Below are 23,035 nucleotides of genomic sequence, written 5' to 3' on the forward strand. Positions count from 1 at the left end.
TAACCTCTTGTGAGGTAGCTCCAAAATAGCTCCGTTTGTTCTTCACGTTTGGCTGGGAAATTGCAGTCACGAAAACGGCAAAAAATATTACAAATTGGCTCCATAATATCGACAGAAACATGGCAAACGTTGTTTATAATCAATCCTCAAGGTGTTTTTCAAATATCTATTCGATAATATATCCATCGGGACAATTCCGTTTTTCAGTAGGACCAATTGGAGTAATGGCTACCTCTGTATTTTACGCGAGAGTCACCCTGGTAACCACTTGCGCAATGTAGCCGCCTACGGGTATTCTTCAACATAAATGCGTAAAACTACGTCACAATGCTTTAGACACCTTGGGGAATACGGAGAAAAAGTAATCTGGTTTAATAGGGCATTCACAGCTCGATAGGGACGCATTGGAACGCATGGCTTTCAAAACATGAGGCACTTCCGGGTTGGATTTTTCGCAGGCTTTCACCTGCAACATCAGTTCTGTTATACTCACAGACAATATCTTTACAGTTTTGGAAACGTTAGAGTGTTTTCTATCCAAAGCTGTCAATTATATGCATATTCTAGCATGTTGTCCTGACAAAATATCCCGTTTACTACGGGAATGTTTTTTTGTCCAAAAATGAAAATACTGCCCCCTAGTCACAAATGGTTCATAATTTGTGTGTGTAATGTGTGTGTCTACAGGTTGCTTGGTGTGTGTTAATAATGTGTGTTTGGTGTGTGTTAATAATGTGTGTTTGGTGTGTGTTAATAATGTGTGTTTGGTGTGTGTTAATAATGTGTGTTTGGTGTGTGTTAATAATGTGTGTGTGTGTAATGTGTGTGTCTACAGGTTGCTTGGTGTGTGTGCAGAGGTTCACCATGGTGATGGAGAGATTCCTCCAATCAGAGTTCCCTTCATACAGACACCTGGACCAGGACAGTTACATCACAGACAAACACTGCAGGTACACACACACACACACACACACACACACACACACACACACACACACACACACACACACACACGTAATAAGTAATGTGTGTGTCTTTGTTATAATAGCGTGTGTGTGTTCCAGGGTGTACATCCAGCTGTGTCTGAACGACCTCCAGATTCTCAGACCCTCTGCTGCCATGGCATCACTCCTCCTCAGAGAAAACATCAGAACGACACAGGGAGGAGAGAGGGTAGAGGGGGGAGAGAGGGAGGAGATGAGTGAGACAGAGAGAGAGAAAGGGGGAGAAGAGAGGGAGGGGAGGAGAGAGAAATGGGGAGAAGAGAGGGAGGGGAGGAGAGAGAAAGGGGGAGAAGAGAGGGAGGAGAGGAGAGAGAAAGGGGGAGAAGAGAGGGAGGGGAGGAGAGAGAAAGGGGGAGAAGAGAGGGAGGAGAGGAGAGAGAAAGGGGGAGAAGAGAGGGAGGAGAGGAGAGAGAAAGGGGGAGAAGAGAGGGAGGAGAGGAGAGAGAAAGGGGGAGAAGAGAGGAGGAGAGATGACGTTTCTGAGAGGAAGAAGAGGAGCAGAGAAGAAGAGAGGATAGAGGAAAATAAAGAGGAGAGAGAGGGAGGGGCCAAGAGAGCACGACAAAACCACACAGAGAACGAGACCTGCTCCCAACCAGGAGGAGGAGCCTCATTGCCAGGCGACCGGCCCTGTATCTCCGTGGTGATGTGTGTGGAAGGAAAGGAGGGCGTGGCCTGGCGGAACGAGGGGATTGCCTGTGAGGGAGAAGAGGCTGGGTTATCTCTGTGTTTCTCTGTGAGGGCTGATCTCATTGGTCAAATTCAGCGGTGGGGGCGGGACCCCAGGAACTGTCCATTACAGGAGAGAGAGACAGACGGACAGACCAGAACGGTGAGAGTATCCCCTCTCTTTCTCTCTCCTCTCTCTCTCCTTTCTCTCTTTCTCTCTGTCTGTCTGTTTCTGTCTCTTATTTCAATTCAAGGGTTTTTAGTGGCATGGGAAACGTGTTAACAAAGCAAGTCAAATAGATAAAAAACTAAGTGAAATAAACAATAAAAATGAACAGTAAACATTACACTCACAGAAGTTACTAACGAATAAAGACATTTCAAATGTCATTATGTCTATATACAGTGTTGTAATGATGTACAAATGGTTAAAGTACATAAGGGAAAATAAATAAGCATAAATATGGGTTGTATTTACTATGGTGTTTGTTCTTCACTGGTTGCCCTTTTCTCGTGGCAACAGGTCACAAATCTTGCTGCTGTGATGTCACACTGTGGAATTTCACCCAGTAGATATGGGAGTTGATCAAAATTGGATTTGTTTTCTAATTCTTTGTGGATTTGTGTAATCTGAGGGAAATATGTGTCTCTAATATGGTCATACATTAGGCAGGAGGTTAGGAAGTGCAGCTCAGTTTCCACCTCATTTTGTGGACAGTGTGCACATAGCCTGTCTTCTCTTGAGAGCCATGTCTGCCTACGGCAGCCTTTCTCAATAGCAAGGCTATGCTCACTGAGTCTGTACATAGTCAAAGCTTTCCTTAAATTTGGGTCAGTCACAGTGGTCAGGTATTCTGCCACTGTGTACTCTCTGTTTAGGGCCAAATAGCATTCTAGTTTGCTCAGTTTTTTTGTTAATTCTTTCCAATGTGTCAAGTAATTATCTTTTTGTTTTCTCATGATTTGGTTGGGTCTAATTGTGCTGCTGTCCTGGTGCTCTGTAGGGTGTGTTTGTGTTTGTGAACAGAGCCCCAGGACCAGCTTGATTAGGGGACTCTTCTCCAGGTTCATCTCTCTGTAGGTGATGGCTTTGTTATGGAAGGTTTGTGAATCGCTTCCTTTTAGGTGGTTGTAGAATTTAACGGCTCTTTTCTGGATTTTGATAATTAGTGGGTATCGGCCTAATTCTGCTCTGCATTATTTGGTGTTCTACGTTGTACACGGAGGATATTTTTCCAGAATTCTGCGTGCAGAGTCTCAATTTGGTGTTTGTCCCATTTTGTGAAGTCTTGGTGGGTGAGCGGACCCCAGACCTCACAACCATAAAGGGCAATGGGCTCTATGACTGATTCCATAATATAATGGTTTTGAGGCCTGTTTATATAGCACTGTGTCAGGGGATGGTCTGTGTTAATATAGCACTGTACCAGGGGATGGTCTGGTTAATATAGCACTGTACCAGGGGATGTTCTGGTTAATATACCAGGGGATGGTCTGGTTAATATAGCACTGTACCAGGGGATGGTCTGGTTAATATAGCACTGTACCAGGGGATGGTCTGGTTAATATACCAGGGGATGGTCTGGTTAATATAACACTGTACCAGGGGATGGTCTGGTTAATATAGCACTGTGTCAGGGGATGGTCTGGTTAATATAGCACTGTACCAGGGGATGGTCTGGTTAATATAGCACTGTACCAGGGGATGGTCTGGTTAATATAGCACTGTACCAGGGGATGGTCTGGTTAATATAGCACTGTACCAGGGGATGGTCTGGTTAATATAGCACTGTACCAGGGGATGGTCTGGTTAATATAGCACTGTGCCATGCCAGGGGATGGTCTGGTTAATATAGCACTGTACCATACCAGGGGATGGTCTGGTTAATATAACACTGTACCAGGGGAAGGTCTGGTTAATATAGCACTGTACCAGGGGATGGTCTGGTTAATATAGCACTGTACCAGGGGATGGTCTGGTTAATATAGCACTGTACCAGGGGATGGTCTGGTTAATATAGCACTGTACCAGGGGATTGTCTGGTTAATATAGCACTGTACCAGGGGATGGTCTGGTTAATATAGCACTGTGCCAGGGGATGGTCTGGTTAATATAACACTGTGTCAGGGGATGGTCTGGTTAATATAGCACTGTACCAGGGGATGGTCTGGTTAATATAGCACTGTGCCAGGGGATGGTCTGGTTAATATAGCACTGTACCAGGGGATGGTCTGGTTAATATACCAGGGGATGGTCTGGTTAATATAGCACTGTGCCAGGGGATGGTCTGGTTAATATAGCACTGTACCAGGGGATGGTCTGGTTAATATACCAGGGGATGGTCTGGTTAATATAGCACTGTGCCAGGGGATGGTCTGGTTAATATAGCACTGTACCAGGGGATGGTCTGGTTAATATAGCACTGTGCCAGGGGATGGTCTGGTTAATATAACACTGTGTCAGGGGATGGTCTGGTTAATATAGCACTGTACCAGGGGATGGTCTGGTTAATATAACACTGTGCCAGGGGATGGTCTGGTTAATATAACACTGTGTCAGGGGATGGTCTGGTTAATATAGCACTGTGCCAGGGGATGGTCTGGTTAATATAACACTGTGTCAGGGGATGGTCTGGTTAATATAGCACTGTGCCAGGGGATGGTCTGGTTAATATAGCACTGTGCCAGGGGATGGTCTGGTTAATATAGCACTGTACCAGGGGATGGTCTGGTTAATATAGCACTGTGTCAGGGGATGGTCTGGTTAATATAGCACTGTACCAGGGGATGGTCTGGTTAATATAGCACTGTACCAGGGGATTGTCTGGTTAATATAGCACTGTACCAGGGGATGGTCTGGTTAATATAGCACTGTACCAGGGGATGGTCTGGTTAATATAGCACTGTACCAGGGGATTGTCTGGTTAATATAGCACTGTACCAGGGGATGGTCTGGTTAATATAGCACTGTGTCAGGGGATGGTCTGGTTAATATAGCACTGTACCAGGGGATGGTCTGGTTAATATAGCACTGTGCCAGGGGATGGTCTGGTTAATATAACACTGTGTCAGGGGATGGTCTGGTTAATATAGCACTGTACCAGGGGATGGTCTGGTTAATATAGCACTGTGCCAGGGGATGGTCTGGTTAATATAGCACTGTACCAGGGGATGGTCTGGTTAATATACCAGGGGATGGTCTGGTTAATATAGCACTGTGCCAGGGGATGGTCTGGTTAATATAGCACTGTACCAGGGGATGGTCTGGTTAATATACCAGGGGATGGTCTGGTTAATATAGCACTGTCAGGGGATGGTCTGGTTAATATAGCACTGTGTCAGGGGATGGTCTGGTTAATATAGCACTGTACCAGGGGATGGTCTGGTTAATATAGCACTGTGCCAGGGGATGGTCTGGTTAATATACCAGGGGATGGTCTGGTTAATATAACACTGTGTCAGGGGATGGTCTGGTTAATATAGCACTGTGTCAGGGGATGGTCTGGTTAATATAGCACTGTGCCAGGGGATGGTCTGGTTAATATAGCACTGTACCAGGGGATGGTCTGGTTAATATAGCACTGTGTCAGGGGATGGTCTGGTTAATATAGCACTGTGCCAGGGGATGGTCTGGTTAATATAACACTGTGTCAGGGGATGGTCTGGTTAATATAGCACTGTACCAGGGGATGGTCTGGTTAATATAGCACTGTGCCAGGGGATGGTCTGGTTAATATAACACTGTGTCAGGGGATGGTCTGGTTATTATAGCACTGTGCCAGGGGATGGTCTGGTTAATATAACACTGTGTCAGGGGATGGTCTGGTTAATATAGCACTGTACCAGGGGATGGTCTGGTTAATATAGCACTGTGCCAGGGAATGGTCTGGTTAATATAGCACTGTACCAGGGGATGGTCTGGTTAATATAGCACTGTGGCAGGGGATGGTCTGGTTAATATAGCACTGTACCAGGGGATGGTCTGGTTAATATAGCACTGTACCAGGGGATTGTCTGGTTAATATAGCACTGTGTCAGGGGATGGTCTGGTTAATATAGCACTGTACCAGGGGATGGTCTGGTTAATATAGCACTGTACCAGGGGATTGTCTGGTTAATATAGCACTGTGTCAGGGGATGGTCTGGTTAATATAGCACTGTACCAGGGGATGGTCTGGTTAATATAGCACTGTGCCAGGGGATGGTCTGGTTAATATAACACTGTGTCAGGGGATGGTCTGGTTAATATAGCACTGTACCAGGGGATGGTCTGGTTAATATAGCACTGTGCCAGGGGATGGTCTGGTTAATATAGCACTGTGTCAGGGGATGGTCTGGTTAATATAGCACTGTACCAGGGGATGGTCTGGTTAATATAGCACTGTGCCAGGGGATGGTCTGGTTAATATAGCACTGTGCCAGGGGATGGTCTGGTTAATATAGCACTGTACCAGGGGATGGTCTGGTTAATATACCAGGGGATGGTCTGGTTAATATAGCACTGTGCCAGGGGATGGTCTGGTTAATATAGCACTGTACCAGGGGATGGTCTGGTTAATATACCAGGGGATGGTCTGGTTAATATAGCACTGTGTCAGGGGATGGTCTGGTTAATATAGCACTGTGTCAGGGGATGGTCTGGTTAATATAGCACTGTACCAGGGGATGGTCTGGTTAATATAGCACTGTGCCAGGGGATGGTCTGGTTAATATACCAGGGGATGGTCTGGTTAATATAACACTGTGTCAGGGGATGGTCTGGTTAATATAGCACTGTGTCAGGGGATGGTCTGGTTAATATAGCACTGTACCAGGGGATGGTCTGGTTAATATAGCACTGTGTCAGGGGATGGTCTGGTTAATATAGCACTATACCAGGGGATGGTCTGGTTAATATAGCACTGTACCAGGGGATGGTCTGGTTAATATAGCACTGTACCAGGGGATGGTCTGGTTAATATAGCACTGTACCAGGGGATGGTCTGGTTAATATAGCACTGTACCAGGGGATTGTCTGGTTAATATAGCACTGTGTCAGGGGATGGTCTGGTTAATATAGCACTGTACCAGGGGATGGTCTGGTTAATATAACACTGTGCCAGGGGATGGTCTGGTTAATATAGCACTGTGTCAGGGGATGGTCTGGTTAATATAGCACTGTACCAGGGGATGGTCTGGTTAATATAGCACTGTGCCAGGGGATGGTCTGGTTAATATAACACTGTGTCAGGGGATGGTCTGGTTAATATAGCACTGTACCAGGGGATGGTCTGGTTAATATAGCACTGTGCCAGGGGATGGTCTGGTTAATATAGCACTGTACCAGGGGATGGTCTGGTTAATATACCAGGGGATGGTCTGGTTAATATAGCACTGTGCCAGGGGATGGTCTGGTTAATATAGCACTGTACCAGGGGATGGTCTGGTTAATATACCAGGGGATGGTCTGGTTAATATAGCACTGTGTCAGGGGATGGTCTGGTTAATATAGCACTGTGTCAGGGGATGGTCTGGTTAAAATAGCACTGTACCAGGGGATGGTCTGGTTAATATAGCACTGTGCCAGGGGATGGTCTGGTTAATATACCAGGGGATGGTCTGGTTAATATAACACTGTGTCAGGGGATGGTCTGGTTAATATAGCACTGTGTCAGGGGATGGTCTGGTTAATATAGCACTGTACCAGGGGATGGTCTGGTTAATATAGCACTGTGTCAGGGGATGGTCTGGTTAATATAGCACTATACCAGGGGATGGTCTGGTTAATATAGCACTGTACCAGGGGATGGTCTGGTTAATATAACACTGTACCAGGGGATGGTCTGGTTAATATAACACTGTGCCAGGGGATGGTCTGGTTAATATAACACTGTACCAGGGGATGGTCTGGTTAATATAGCACTGTGCCAGGGGATGGTCTGGTTAATATAGCACTGTGCCAGGGGATGGTCTGGTTAATATAGCACTGTGCCAGGGGATGGTCTGGTTAATATAGCACTGTGCCAGGGGATGGTCTGGTTAATATAGCACTGTACCAGGGGATGGTCTGGTTAATATAGCACTGTGCCAGGGGATGGTCTGGTTAATATAGCACTGTACCAGGGGATGGTCTGGTTAATATAGCACTGTACCAGGGGATGGTCTGGTTAATATAGCACTGTGTCAGGGGATGTTCTGGTTAATATAACACTGTGTCAGGGGATGGTCTGGTTAATATAGCACTGTGCCAGGGGATGGTCTGGTTAATATAGCACTGTACCAGGGGATGGTCTGGTTAATATAACACTGTGTCAGGGGATGGTCTGGTTAATATAGCACTGTACCAGGGGATGGTCTGGTTAATATAGCACTGTGTCAGGGGATGGTCTGGTTAATATAGCACTGTACCAGGGGATGGTCTGGTTAATATAGCACTGTACCAGGGGATGGTCTGGTTAATATAACACTGTACCAGGGGATGGTCTGGTTAATATAGCACTGTGTCAGGGGATGGTCTGGTTAATATAGCACTGTACCAGGGGATGGTCTGGTTAATATAGCACTGTACCAGGGGATGGTCTGGTTAATATAGCACTGTCCAGGGGACGGTCTGGTTAATATAGCACTGTACCAGGGGATGGTCTGGTTAATATAGCACTGTACCAGGGGATGGTCTGGTTAATATAGCACTGTACCAGGGGATGGTCTGGTTAATATAGCACTGTACCAGGGGATTGTCTGGTTAATATAGCACTGTGTCAGGGGATGGTCTGGTTAATATAGCACTGTACCAGGGGATGGTCTGGTTAATATAGCACTGTGCCAGGGGATGGTCTGGTTAATATAACACTGTGTCAGGGGATGGTCTGGTTAATATAGCACTGTACCAGGGGATGGTCTGGTTAATATAGCACTGTGCCAGGGGATGGTCTGGTTAATATAGCACTGTACCAGGGGATGGTCTGGTTAATATACCAGGGGATGGTCTGGTTAATATAGCACTGTGCCAGGGGATGGTCTGGTTAATATAGCACTGTACCAGGGGATGGTCTGGTTAATATACCAGGGGATGGTCTGGTTAATATAGCACTGTGCCAGGGGATGGTCTGGTTAATATAGCACTGTACCAGGGGATGGTCTGGTTAATATAGCACTGTGCCAGGGGATGGTCTGGTTAATATAACACTGTGTCAGGGGATGGTCTGGTTAATATAGCACTGTACCAGGGGATGGCCTGGTTAATATAGCACTGTGCCAGGGGATGGTCTGGTTAATATAACACTGTGTCAGGGGATGGTCTGGTTAATATAGCACTGTGCCAGGGGATGGTCTGGTTAATATAACACTGTGTCAGGGGATGGTCTGGTTAATATAGCACTGTACCAGGGGATGGTCTGGTTAATATAGCACTGTGCCAGGGGATGGTCTGGTTAATATAGCACTGTGCCAGGGGATGGTCTGGTTAATATAGCACTGTGCCAGGGGATGGTCTGGTTAATATAGCACTGTGTCAGGGGATGGTCTGGTTAATATAGCACTGTGCCAGGGGATGGTCTGGTTAATATAGCACTGTACCAGGGGATGGTCTGGTTAATATAGCACTGTGTCAGGGGATGGTCTGGTTAATATAGCACTGTGCCAGGGGATGGTCTGGTTAATATAACACTGTGTCAGGGGATGGTCTGGTTAATATAGCACTGTACCAGGGGATGGTCTGGTTAATATAGCACTGTGCCAGGGGATGGTCTGGTTAATATAACACTGTGTCAGGGGATGGTCTGGTTATTATAGCACTGTGCCAGGGGATGGTCTGGTTAATATAACACTGTGTCAGGGGATGGTCTGGTTAATATAGCACTGTACCAGGGGATGGTCTGGTTAATATAGCACTGTGCCAGGGGATGGTCTTGTTAATATAGCACTGTACCAGGGGATGGTCTGGTTAATATAGCACTGTGGCAGGGGATGGTCTGGTTAATATAGCACTGTACCAGGGGATGGTCTGGTTAATATAGCACTGTACCAGGGGATTGTCTGGTTAATATAGCACTGTGTCAGGGGATGGTCTGGTTAATATAGCACTGTACCAGGGGATGGTCTGGTTAATATAGCACTGTACCAGGGGATTGTCTGGTTAATATAGCACTGTGTCAGGGGATGGTCTGGTTAATATAGCACTGTACCAGGGGATGGTCTGGTTAATATAGCACTGTGCCAGGGGATGGTCTGGTTAATATAACACTGTGTCAGGGGATGGTCTGGTTAATATTGCACTGTACCAGGGGATGGTCTGGTTAATATAGCACTGTGCCAGGGGATGGTCTGGTTAATATAGCACTGTGTCAGGGGATGGTCTGGTTAATATAGCACTGTACCAGGGGATGGTCTGGTTAATATAGCACTGTGCCAGGGGATGGTCTGGTTAATATAGCACTGTGCCAGGGGATGGTCTGGTTAATATAGCACTGTACCAGGGGATGGTCTGGTTAATATACCAGGGGATGGTCTGGTTAATATAGCACTGTGCCAGGGGATGGTCTGGTTAATATAGCACTGTACCAGGGGATGGTCTGGTTAATATACCAGGGGATGGTCTGGTTAATATAGCACTGTGTCAGGGGATGGTCTGGTTAATATAGCACTGTGTCAGGGGATGGTCTGGTTAATATAGCACTGTACCAGGGGATGGTCTGGTTAATATAGCACTGTGCCAGGGGATGGTCTGGTTAATATACCAGGGGATGGTCTGGTTAATATAACACTGTGTCAGGGGATGGTCTGGTTAATATAGCACTGTGTCAGGGGATGGTCTGGTTAATATAGCACTGTACCAGGGGATGGTCTGGTTAATATAGCACTGTGTCAGGGGATGGTCTGGTTAATATAGCACTATACCAGGGGATGGTCTGGTTAATATAGCACTGTACCAGGGGATGGTCTGGTTAATATAGCACTGTACCAGGGGATGGTCTGGTTAATATAGCACTGTACCAGGGGATGGTCTGGTTAATATAGCACTGTACCAGGGGATTGTCTGGTTAATATAGCACTGTGTCAGGGGATGGTCTGGTTAATATAGCACTGTACCAGGGGATGGTCTGGTTAATATAACACTGTGCCAGGGGATGGTCTGGTTAATATAGCACTGTGTCAGGGGATGGTCTGGTTAATATAGCACTGTACCAGGGGATGGTCTGGTTAATATAGCACTGTGCAGGGGATGGTCTGGTTAATATAACACTGTGTCAGGGGATGGTCTGGTTAATATAGCACTGTACCAGGGGATGGTCTGGTTAATATAGCACTGTGCCAGGGGATAGTCTGGTTAATATAGCACTGTACCAGGGGATGGTCTGGTTAATATACCAGGGGATGGTCTGGTTAATATAGCACTGTGCCAGGGGATGGTCTGGTTAATATAGCACTGTACCAGGGGATGGTCTGGTTAATATACCAGGGGATGGTCTGGTTAATATAGCACTGTGTCAGGGGATGGTCTGGTTAATATAGCACTGTGTCAGGGGATGGTCTGGTTAAAATAGCACTGTACCAGGGGATGGTCTGGTTAATATAGCACTGTGCCAGGGGATGGTCTGGTTAATATACCAGGGGATGGTCTGGTTAATATAACACTGTGTCAGGGGATGGTCTGGTTAATATAGCACTGTGTCAGGGGATGGTCTGGTTAATATAGCACTGTACCAGGGGATGGTCTGGTTAATATAGCACTGTGTCAGGGGATGGTCTGGTTAATATAGCACTATACCAGGGGATGGTCTGGTTAATATAGCACTGTACCAGGGGATGGTCTGGTTAATATAACACTGTACCAGGGATGGTCTGGTTAATATAACACTGTGCCAGGGATGGTCTGGTTAATATAACACTGTACCAGGGGATGGTCTGGTTAATATAGCACTGTGCCAGGGGATGGTCTGGTTAATATAGCACTGTGCCAGGGGATGGTCTGGTTAATATAGCAACTGTGCCAGGGGATGGTCTGGTTATATAGCACTGTGCCAGGGGATGGTCTGGTTAATATAGCACTGTACCAGGGGATGGTCTGGTAATATAGCACTGTGCCAGGGGATGGTCCTGGTTAATATAGCACTGTACCAGGGGATGGTCCTGGTTAATATAGCACTGTACCAGGGAGATGGTCTGGTTAATATAGCACTGTGCCAGGGGATGGTCTGGTTAATATAGCACTGTGTCAGGGGATGGTCTGGTTAATATAGCACTGTACCAGGGGATGGTCTGGTTAATATAGCACTGTGTCAGGGGATGTTCTGGTTAATATAACACTGTGTCAGGGGATGGTCTGGTTAATATAGCACTGTGCCAGGGGATGGTCTGGTTAATATAGCACTGTACCAGGGGATGGTCTGGTTAATATAACACTGTGTCAGGGGATGGTCTGGTAATATAGCACTGTACCAGGGGGATGGTCTGGTTAATATAGCACTGTGTCAGGGGATGGTCTGGTTAATATAGCACTGTAACCAGGGGATGGTCTGGTTAATATAGCCTGTACCAGGGGATGGTCTGGTTAATATAACAACTGTACCAGGGGATGGTCTGGTTAATATAGCACTGTGTCAGGGGATGGTCTGGTTAATATAGCACTGTACCAGGGGATGGTCTGGTTAATATAGCACTGTACAGGGGATGGTCTGGTTAATATAGCACTGTCCAGGGGACGGTCTGGTTAATATAGCACTGTACCAGGGGATGGTCTGGTTAATATAGCACTGTACCAGGGGATGGTCTGGTTAATATAGCACTGTACCAGGGGATGGTCCTGGTTAATATAGCACTGTACCAGGGGATTGTCTGGTTAATATAGCACTGTGTCAGGGGATGGTCTGGTTAATATAGCACTGTACCAGGGATGGGTCTGGTTAATATAGCACTGTGCCAGGGGATGGTCTGGTTTAATATAACACTGTGTCAGGGGATGGTCTGGTTAATATAGCACTGTACCAGGGGATGGTCTGGTTAATATAGCACTGTGCCAGGGGATGGTCTGTTAATATAGCACTGTACCAGGGGATGGTCTGGTTAATATACCAGGGGATGGTCTGGTTAATATAGCACTGTGCTAGGGGATGGTCTGGTTAATATAGCACTGTACCAGGGGATGGTCTGGTTAATATACCAGGGGATGGTCTGGTTAATATAGCACTGTGCCAGGGGGATGGTCTGGTTAATATAGAGCACTGTACGCAGGGGATGGTCTGGTTAATATAGCACTGTGCCAGGGGATGGTCTGGTTAATATAACACTGGTGTCAGGGGGATGGTCTGGTTAATATAGCACTGTACCAGGGGATGGCCTGGTTAATATAGCACTGTGCCAGGGGATGGTCTGGTTAATATAACACTGTGTCAGGGGATGGTCTGGTTAATATAGCACTGTGCCAGGGGATGGTCTGGTTAATATAACACTGGTGTCAGGGGATGGTCTGGTTAATATAGCAAGCTGGTTAAATATAGCACTGTGCAGGGATGGTCTGGTTAATATAGCACTGTGCCAGGGGATGGTCTGGTTAATATAGCACTGTGCCAGGGGATGGTCTGGTTAATATAGCACTGTGCCAGGGGATGGTCTGGTTAATATAGCACTGTACCAGGGGATGGTCTGGTTAATATAGCACTGTACCAGGGGATGGTCTGGTTAATATAGCACTGTACCAGGGGATGGTCTGGTTAATATAGCACTGTGTCAGGGGATGGTCTGGTTAATATAGCACTGTGCCAGGGGATGGTCTGGTTAATATAGCACTGTGCCAGGGGATGGTCTGGTTAATATAGCACTGTACCAGGGGATGGTCTGGTTAATATAGCACTGTGTCAGGGGATGGTCTGGTTAATATAGCACTGTACCAGGGGATGGTCTGGTTAATATAGCACTGTGCCAGGGGATGGTCTGGTTAATATAGCACTGTACCAGGGGATGGTCTGGTTAATATAGCACTGTACCAGGGGATGGTCTGGTTAATATAGCACTGTACCAGGGGATGGTCTGGTTAATATAGCACTGTGTCAGGGGATGGTCTGGTTAATATAGCACTGTACCAGGGGATGGTCTGGTTAATATAGCACTGTACCAGGGGATGGTCTGGTTAATATAGCACTGTACCAGGGGATGGTCTGGTTAATATAGCACTGTACCAGGGGATGGTCTGGTTAATATAGCACTGTACCAGGGGATGGTCTGGTTAATATAGCACTGTACCAGGGGATGGTCTGGTTAATATAGCACTGTACCAGGGGATGGTCTGGTTAATATAGCACTGTACCAGGGGATGGTCTGGTTAATATAGCACTGTACCAGGGGATGGTCTGGTTAATATAGCACTGTGCCAGGGGATGGTCTGGTTAATATAGCACTGTGCCAGGGGATGGTCTGGTTAATATAGCACTGTACCAGGGGATGGTCTGGTTAATATAGCACTGTACCAGGGGATGGTCTGGTTAATATAGCACTGTGCCAGGGGATGGTCTGGTTAATATAGCACTGTACCAGGGGATGGTCTGGTTAATATACCAGGGGATGGTCTGGTTAATATAGCACTGTGCCAGGGGATGGTCTGGTTAATATAGCACTGTACCAGGGGATGGTCTGGTTAATATACCAGGGGATGGTCTGGTTAATATAGCACTGTGCCAGGGGATGGTCTGGTTAATATAGCACTGTACCAGGGGATGGTCTGGTTAATATAGCACTGTACCAGGGGATGGTCTGGTTAATATAGCACTGTGTCAGGGGATGGTCTGGTTAATATAGCACTGTACCAGGGGATGGTCTGGTTAATATAGCACTGTACCAGGGGATGGTCTGGTTAATATAGCACTGTGTCAGGGGATGGTCTGGTTAATATAGCACTGTACCAGGGGATGGTCTGGTTAATATAGCACTGTACCAGGGGATGGTCTGGTTAATATAGCACTGTGCCAGGGGATGGTCTGGTTAATATAGCACTGTACCAGGGGATGGTCTGGTTAATATAGCACTGTGTCAGGGGATGGTCTGGTTAATATAGCACTGTACCAGGGGATGGTCTGGTTAATATAGCACTGTACCAGGGGATGGTCTGGTTAATATAGCACTGTACCAGGGGATGGTCTGGTTAATATAGCACTGTGTCAGGGGATGGTCTGGTTAATATAGCACTGTACCAGGGGATGGTCTGGTTAATATAGCACTGTACCAGGGGATGGTCTGGTTAATATAGCACTGTACCAGGGGATGGTCTGGTTAATATAGCACTGTACCAGGGGATGGTCTGGTTAATATAGCACTGTACCAGGGGATGGTCTGGTTAATATAGCACTGTACCAGGGGATGGTCTGGTTAATATAGCACTGTACCAGGGGATGGTCTGGTTAATATAGCACTGTGCCAGGGGATGGTCTGGTTAATATAGCACTGTACCAGGGGATGGTCTGGTTAATATAGCACTGTACCAGGGGATGGTCTGGTTAATATAGCACTGTACCAGGGGATGGTCTGGTTAATATAGCACTGTGCCAGGGGATGGTCTGGTTAATATAGCACTGTGCCAGGGGATGGTCTGGTTAATATAGCACTGTGCCAGGGGATGGTCTGGTTAATATAGCACTGTACCAGGGGATGGTCTGGTTAATATACCAGGGGATGGTCTGGTTAATATAGCACTGTGCCAGGGGATGGTCTGGTTAATATAGCACTGTACCAGGGGATGGTCTGGTTAATATAGCACTGTACCAGGGGATGGTCTGGTTAATATAGCACTGTGCCAGGGGATGGTCTGGTTAATATAGCACTGTACCAGGGGATGGTCTGGTTAATATAGCACTGTACCAGGGGATGGTCTGGTTAATATAGCACTGTACCAGGGGATGGTCTGGTTAATATAGCACTGTACCAGGGGATGGTCTGGTTAATATAGCACTGTACCAGGGGATGGTCTGGTTAATATAGCACTGTGCCAGGGGATGGTCTGGTTAATATAGCACTGTGCCAGGGGATGGTCTGGTTAATATAGCACTGTGCCAGGGGATGGTCTGGTTAATATAGCACTGTACCAGGGGATGGTCTGGTTAATATAGCACTGTGCCAGGGGATGGTCTGGTTAATATAGCACTGTACCAGGGGATGGTCTGGTTAATATAGCACTGTGCCAGGGGATGGTCTGGTTAATATAGCACTGTACCAGGGGATGGTCTGGTTAATATAGCACTGTGCCAGGGGATGGTCTGGTTAATATAGCACTGTACCAGGGGATGGTCTGGTTAATATAGCACTGTACCAGGGGATGGTCTGGTTAATATAGCACTGTACCAGGGGATGGTCTGGTTAATATAGCACTGTGTCAGGGGATGGTCTGGTTAATATAGCACTGTGCCAGGGGATGGTCTGGTTAATATAGCACTGTACCAGGGGATGGTCTGGTTAATATAGCACTGTGCCAGGGGATGGTCTGGTTAATATAGCACTGTACCAGGGGATGGTCTGGTTAATATAGCACTGTGCCAGGGGATGGTCTGGTTAATATAGCACTGTACCAGGGGATGGTCTGGTTAATATAGCACTGTCAGGGGATGGTCTGGTTAATATAGCACTGTACCAGGGGATGGTCTGGTTAATATAGCACTGTACCAGGGGATGGTCTGGTTAATATAGCACTGTACCAGGGGATGGTCTGGTTAATATAGCACTGTACCAGGGGATGGTCTGGTTAATATAGCACTGTCAGGGGATGGTCTGGTTAATATAGCACTGTACCAGGGGATGGTCTGGTTAATATAGCACTGTACCAGGGGATGGTCTGGTTAATATAGCACTGTCCAGGGGACGGTCTGGTTAATATAGCACTGTACCAGGGGATGGTCTGGTTAATATAGCACTGTACCAGGGGATGGTCTGGTTAATATAGCACTGTACCAGGGGATGGTCTGGTTAATATAGCACTGTACCAGGGGATGGTCTGGTTAATATAGCACTGTGTCAGGGGATGGTCTGGTTAATATAGCACTGTACCAGGGGATGGTCTGGTTAATATAGCACTGTGCCAGGGGATGGTCTGGTTAATATAGCACTGTACCAGGGGATGGTCTGGTTAATATAGCACTGTGTCAGGGGATGGTCTGGTTAATATAGCACTGTGCCAGGGGATGGTCTGGTTAATATAGCACTGTGCCAGGGGATGGTCTGGTTAATATAGCACTGTACCAGGGGATGGTCTGGTTAATATACCAGGGGATGGTCTGGTTAATATAGCACTGTGCCAGGGGATGGTCTGGTTAATATAGCACTGTACCAGGGGATGGTCTGGTTAATATACCAGGGGATGGTCTGGTTAATATAGCACTGTGCCAGGGGATGGTCTGGTTAATATAGCACTGTACCAGGGGATGGTCTGGTTAATATAGCACTGTGCCAGGGGATGGTCTGGTTAATATAGCACTGTGTCAGGGGATGGTCTGGTTAATATAGCACTGTACCAGGGGATGGTCTGGTTAATATAGCACTGTGCCAGGGGATGGTCTGGTTAATATAGCACTGTGTCAGGGGATGGTCTGGTTAATATAGCACTGTGCCAGGGGATGGTCTGGTTAATATAGCACTGTGTCAGGGGATGGTCTGGTTAATATAGCACTGTACCAGGGGATGGTCTGGTTAATATAGCACTGTGCCAGGGGATGGTCTGGTTAATATAGCACTGTACCAGGGGATGGTCTGGTTAATATAGCACTGTGTCAGGGGATGGTCTGGTTAATATAGCACTGTACCAGGGGATGGTCTGGTTAATATAGCACTGTACCAGGGGATGGTCTGGTTAATATAGCACTGTGTCAGGGGATGGTCTGGTTAATATAGCACTGTACCAGGGGATGGTCTGGTTAATATAGCACTGTACCAGGGGATGGTCTGGTTAATATAGCACTGTGTCAGGGGATGGTCTGGTTAATATAGCACTGTACCAGGGGATGGTCTGGTTAATATAGCACTGTGCCAGGGGATGGTCTGGTTAATATAGCACTGTACCAGGGGATGGTCTGGTTAATATAGCACTGTACCAGGGGATGGTCTGGTTAATATAGCACTGTGCCAGGGGATGGTCTGGTTAATATAGCACTGTACCAGGGGATGGTCTGGTTAATATACCAGGGGATGGTCTGGTTAATATAGCACTGTGCCAGGGGATGGTCTGGTTAATATAGCACTGTACCAGGGGATGGTCTGGTTAATATACCAGGGGATGGTCTGGTTAATATAGCACTGTGCCAGGGGATGGTCTGGTTAATATAGCACTGTACCAGGGGATGGTCTGGTTAATATAGCACTGTACCAGGGGATGGTCTGGTTAATATAGCACTGTACCAGGGGATGGTCTGGTTAATATAGCACTGTGTCAGGGGATGGTCTGGTTAATATAGCACTGTACCAGGGGATGGTCTGGTTAATATAGCACTGTGTGCCAGGGGATGGTCTGGTTAATATAGCACTGTACCAGGGGATGGTCTGGTTAATATAGCACTGTACCAGGGGATGGTCTGGTTAATATAGCACTGTGCCAGGGGATGGTCTGGTTAATATAGCACTGTGTGCCAGGGGATGGTCTGGTTAATATAGCACTGTACCAGGGGATGGTCTGGTTAATATAGCACTGTACCAGGGGATGGTCTGGTTAATATAGCACTGTACCAGGGGATGGTCTGGTTAATATAGCACTGTACCAGGGGATGGTCTGGTTAATATAGCACTGTGCCAGGGGATGGTCTGGTTAATATAGCACTGTACCAGGGGATGGTCTGGTTAATATAGCACTGTACCAGGGGATGGTCTGGTTAATATAGCACTGTGTCAGGGGATGGTCTGGTTAATATAGCACTGTGTCAGGGGATGGTCTGGTTAATATAGCACTGTGCCAGGGGATGGTCTGGTTAATATAGCACTGTGCCAGGGGATGGTCTGGTTAATATAGCACTGTGCCAGGGGATGGTCTGGTTAATATAGCACTGTACCAGGGGATGGTCTGGTTAATATAGCACTGTGTCAGGGGATGGTCTGGTTAATATAGCACTGTACCAGGGGATGGTCTGGTTAATATAGCACTGTACCAGGGGATGGTCTGGTTAATATAGCACTGTACCAGGGGATGGTCTGGTTAATATAGCACTGTACCAGGGGATGGTCTGGTTAATATAGCACTGTGCCAGGGGATGGTCTGGTTAATATAGCACTGTGCCAGGGGATGGTCTGGTTAATATAGCACTGTGCCAGGGGATGGTCTGGTTAATATAGCACTGTGCCAGGGGATGGTCTGGTTAATATAGCACTGTGTCATACCAGGGGATGGTCTGGTTAATATAGCACTGTGCCAGGGGATGGTCTGGTTAATATAGCACTGTGCCAGGGGATGGTCTGGTTAATATAGCACTGTACCAGGGGATGGTCTGGTTAATATAGCACTGTGCCAGGGGATGGTCTGGTTAATATAGCACTGTACCAGGGGATGGTCTGGTTAATATAGCACTGTACCAGGGGATGGTCTGGTTAATATAGCACTGTACCAGGGGATGGTCTGGTTAATATAGCACTGTCAGGGGATGGTCTGGTTAATATAGCACTGTACCAGGGGATGGTCTGGTTAATATAGCACTGTACCAGGGGATGGTCTGGTTAATATAGCACTGTGTGCCAGGGGATGGTCTGGTTAATATAGCACTGTACCAGGGGATGGTCTGGTTAATATAGCACTGTACCAGGGGATGGTCTGGTTAATATAGCACTGTACCAGGGGATGGTCTGGTTAATATAGCACTGTGCCAGGGGATGGTCTGGTTAATATAGCACTGTGCCAGGGGATGGTCTGGTTAATATAGCACTGTGTGCCAGGGGATGGTCTGGTTAATATAGCACTGTACCAGGGGATGGTCTGGTTAATATAGCACTGTGCCAGGGGATGGTCTGGTTAATATAGCACTGTACCAGGGGATGGTCTGGTTAATATAGCACTGTGTCAGGGGATGGTCTGGTTAATATAGCACTGTACCAGGGGATGGTCTGGTTAATATAGCACTGTACCAGGGGATGGTCTGGTTAATATAGCACTGTGCCAGGGGATGGTCTGGTTAATATAGCACTGTACCAGGGGATGGTCTGGTTAATATAGCACTGTACCAGGGGATGGTCTGGTTAATATAGCACTGTACCAGGGGATGGTCTGGTTAATATAGCACTGTGCCAGGGGATGGTCTGGTTAATATAGCACTGTGCCAGGGGATGGTCTGGTTAATATAGCACTGTGCCAGGGGATGGTCTGGTTAATATAGCACTGTACCAGGGGATGGTCTGGTTAATATAGCACTGTGCCAGGGGATGGTCTGGTTAATATAGCACTGTGTCAGGGGATGGTCTGGTTAATATAGCACTGTACCAGGGGATGGTCTGGTTAATATAGCACTGTGCCAGGGGATGGTCTGGTTAATATAGCACTGTGTCAGGGGATGGTCTGGTTAATATAGCACTGTGCCAGGGGATGGTCTGGTTAATATAGCACTGTGTCAGGGGATGGTCTGGTTAATATAGCACTGTACCAGGGGATGGTCTGGTTAATATAGCACTGTGCCAGGGGATGGTCTGGTTAATATAGCACTGTACCAGGGGATGGTCTGGTTAATATAGCACTGTGTCCAGGGGATGGTCTGGTTAATATAGCACTGTACCAGGGGATGGTCTGGTTAATATAGCACTGTACCAGGGGATGGTCTGGTTAATATAGCACTGTGTCAGGGGATGGTCTGGTTAATATAGCACTGTACCAGGGGATGGTCTGGTTAATATAGCACTGTACCAGGGGATGGTCTGGTTAATATAGCACTGTGTCAGGGGATGGTCTGGTTAATATAGCACTGTACCAGGGGATGGTCTGGTTAATATAGCACTGTGCCAGGGGATGGTCTGGTTAATATAGCACTGTACCAGGGGATGGTCTGGTTAATATAGCACTGTACCAGGGGATGGTCTGGTTAATATAGCACTGTGCCAGGGGATGGTCTGGTTAATATAGCACTGTACCAGGGGATGGTCTGGTTAATATACCAGGGGATGGTCTGGTTAATATAGCACTGTGCCAGGGGATGGTCTGGTTAATATAGCACTGTACCAGGGGATGGTCTGGTTAATATACCAGGGGATGGTCTGGTTAATATAGCACTGTGCCAGGGGATGGTCTGGTTAATATAGCACTGTACCAGGGGATGGTCTGGTTAATATAGCACTGTACCAGGGGATGGTCTGGTTAATATAGCACTGTACCAGGGGATGGTCTGGTTAATATAGCACTGTGTCAGGGGATGGTCTGGTTAATATAGCACTGTACCAGGGGATGGTCTGGTTAATATAGCACTGTGCCAGGGGATGGTCTGGTTAATATAGCACTGTACCAGGGGATGGTCTGGTTAATATAGCACTGTACCAGGGGATGGTCTGGTTAATATAGCACTGTGCCAGGGGATGGTCTGGTTAATATAGCACTGTGTGCCAGGGGATGGTCTGGTTAATATAGCACTGTACCAGGGGATGGTCTGGTTAATATAGCACTGTACCAGGGGATGGTCTGGTTAATATAGCACTGTACCAGGGGATGGTCTGGTTAATATAGCACTGTACCAGGGGATGGTCTGGTTAATATAGCACTGTGCCAGGGGATGGTCTGGTTAATATAGCACTGTACCAGGGGATGGTCTGGTTAATATAGCACTGTACCAGGGGATGGTCTGGTTAATATAGCACTGTGTCAGGGGATGGTCTGGTTAATATAGCACTGTGTCAGGGGATGGTCTGGTTAATATAGCACTGTGCCAGGGGATGGTCTGGTTAATATAGCACTGTGCCAGGGGATGGTCTGGTTAATATAGCACTGTGCCAGGGGATGGTCTGGTTAATATAGCACTGTACCAGGGGATGGTCTGGTTAATATAGCACTGTGTCAGGGGATGGTCTGGTTAATATAGCACTGTACCAGGGGATGGTCTGGTTAATATAGCACTGTACCAGGGGATGGTCTGGTTAATATAGCACTGTACCAGGGGATGGTCTGGTTAATATAGCACTGTACCAGGGGATGGTCTGGTTAATATAGCACTGTGCCAGGGGATGGTCTGGTTAATATAGCACTGTGCCAGGGGATGGTCTGGTTAATATAGCACTGTGCCAGGGGATGGTCTGGTTAATATAGCACTGTGCCAGGGGATGGTCTGGTTAATATAGCACTGTGTCATACCAGGGGATGGTCTGGTTAATATAGCACTGTGCCAGGGGATGGTCTGGTTAATATAGCACTGTGCCAGGGGATGGTCTGGTTAATATAGCACTGTACCAGGGGATGGTCTGGTTAATATAGCACTGTGCCAGGGGATGGTCTGGTTAATATAGCACTGTACCAGGGGATGGTCTGGTTAATATAGCACTGTACCAGGGGATGGTCTGGTTAATATAGCACTGTACCAGGGGATGGTCTGGTTAATATAGCACTGTGTCAGGGGATGGTCTGGTTAATATAGCACTGTACCAGGGGATGGTCTGGTTAATATAGCACTGTACCAGGGGATGGTCTGGTTAATATAGCACTGTGCCAGGGGATGGTCTGGTTAATATAGCACTGTACCAGGGGATGGTCTGGTTAATATAGCACTGTACCAGGGGATGGTCTGGTTAATATAGCACTGTACCAGGGGATGGTCTGGTTAATATAGCACTGTGCCAGGGGATGGTCTGGTTAATATAGCACTGTGCCATGCCAGGGGATGGTCTGGTTAATATAGCACTGTGCCAGGGGATGGTCTGGTTAATATAGCACTGTGCCAGGGGATGGTCTGGTTAATATACCAGGGGATGGTCTGGTTAATATAGCACTGTGTCAGGGGATGGTCTGGTTAATATAGCACTGTGTCAGGGGATGGTCTGGTTAATATAGCACTGTACCAGGGGATGGTCTGGTTAATATAGCACTGTGTCAGGGGATGGTCTGGTTAATATAGCACTGTACCAGGGGATGGTCTGGTTAATATAGCACTGTACCAGGGGATGGTCTGGTTAATATAGCACTGTACCAGGGGATGGTCTGGTTAATATAGCACTGTGTCAGGGGATGGTCTGGTTAATATAGCACTGTACCAGGGGATGGTCTGGTTAATATAGCACTGTACCAGGGGATGGTCTGGTTAATATAGCACTGTACCAGGGGATGGTCTGGTTAATATAGCACTGTGCCAGGGGATGGTCTGGTTAATATAGCACTGTACCAGGGGATGGTCTGGTTAATATAGCACTGTGCCAGGGGATGGTCTGGTTAATATAGCACTGTGCCAGGGGATGGTCTGGTTAATATA

The 23,035-nt window shown here is 47.0% G+C and overlaps 1 protein-coding gene across 1 annotated transcript in view; it reads left to right on the forward strand.

Moving 5' to 3' along the window:
- Nucleotides 1–1,469: 1,469 nt before the first annotated feature.
- Nucleotides 1,470–23,035, forward strand: part of ctc1 (CTS telomere maintenance complex component 1) — a 62,803-nt gene continuing 41,237 nt past the window's right edge. The window contains exon 1 of the mRNA XM_031832696.1: nucleotides 1,470–1,836. Coding sequence (XP_031688556.1) covers nucleotides 1,651–1,836 — 186 coding nt within the window. The 5' untranslated portion in view covers nucleotides 1,470–1,650. The remainder of the gene's footprint in view (nucleotides 1,837–23,035) is intronic.

This window comes from Oncorhynchus kisutch, linkage group LG9 (assembly GCF_002021735.2).
Source record: "Oncorhynchus kisutch isolate 150728-3 linkage group LG9, Okis_V2, whole genome shotgun sequence".
Lineage (NCBI taxonomy): Eukaryota > Metazoa > Chordata > Actinopteri > Salmoniformes > Salmonidae > Oncorhynchus > Oncorhynchus kisutch.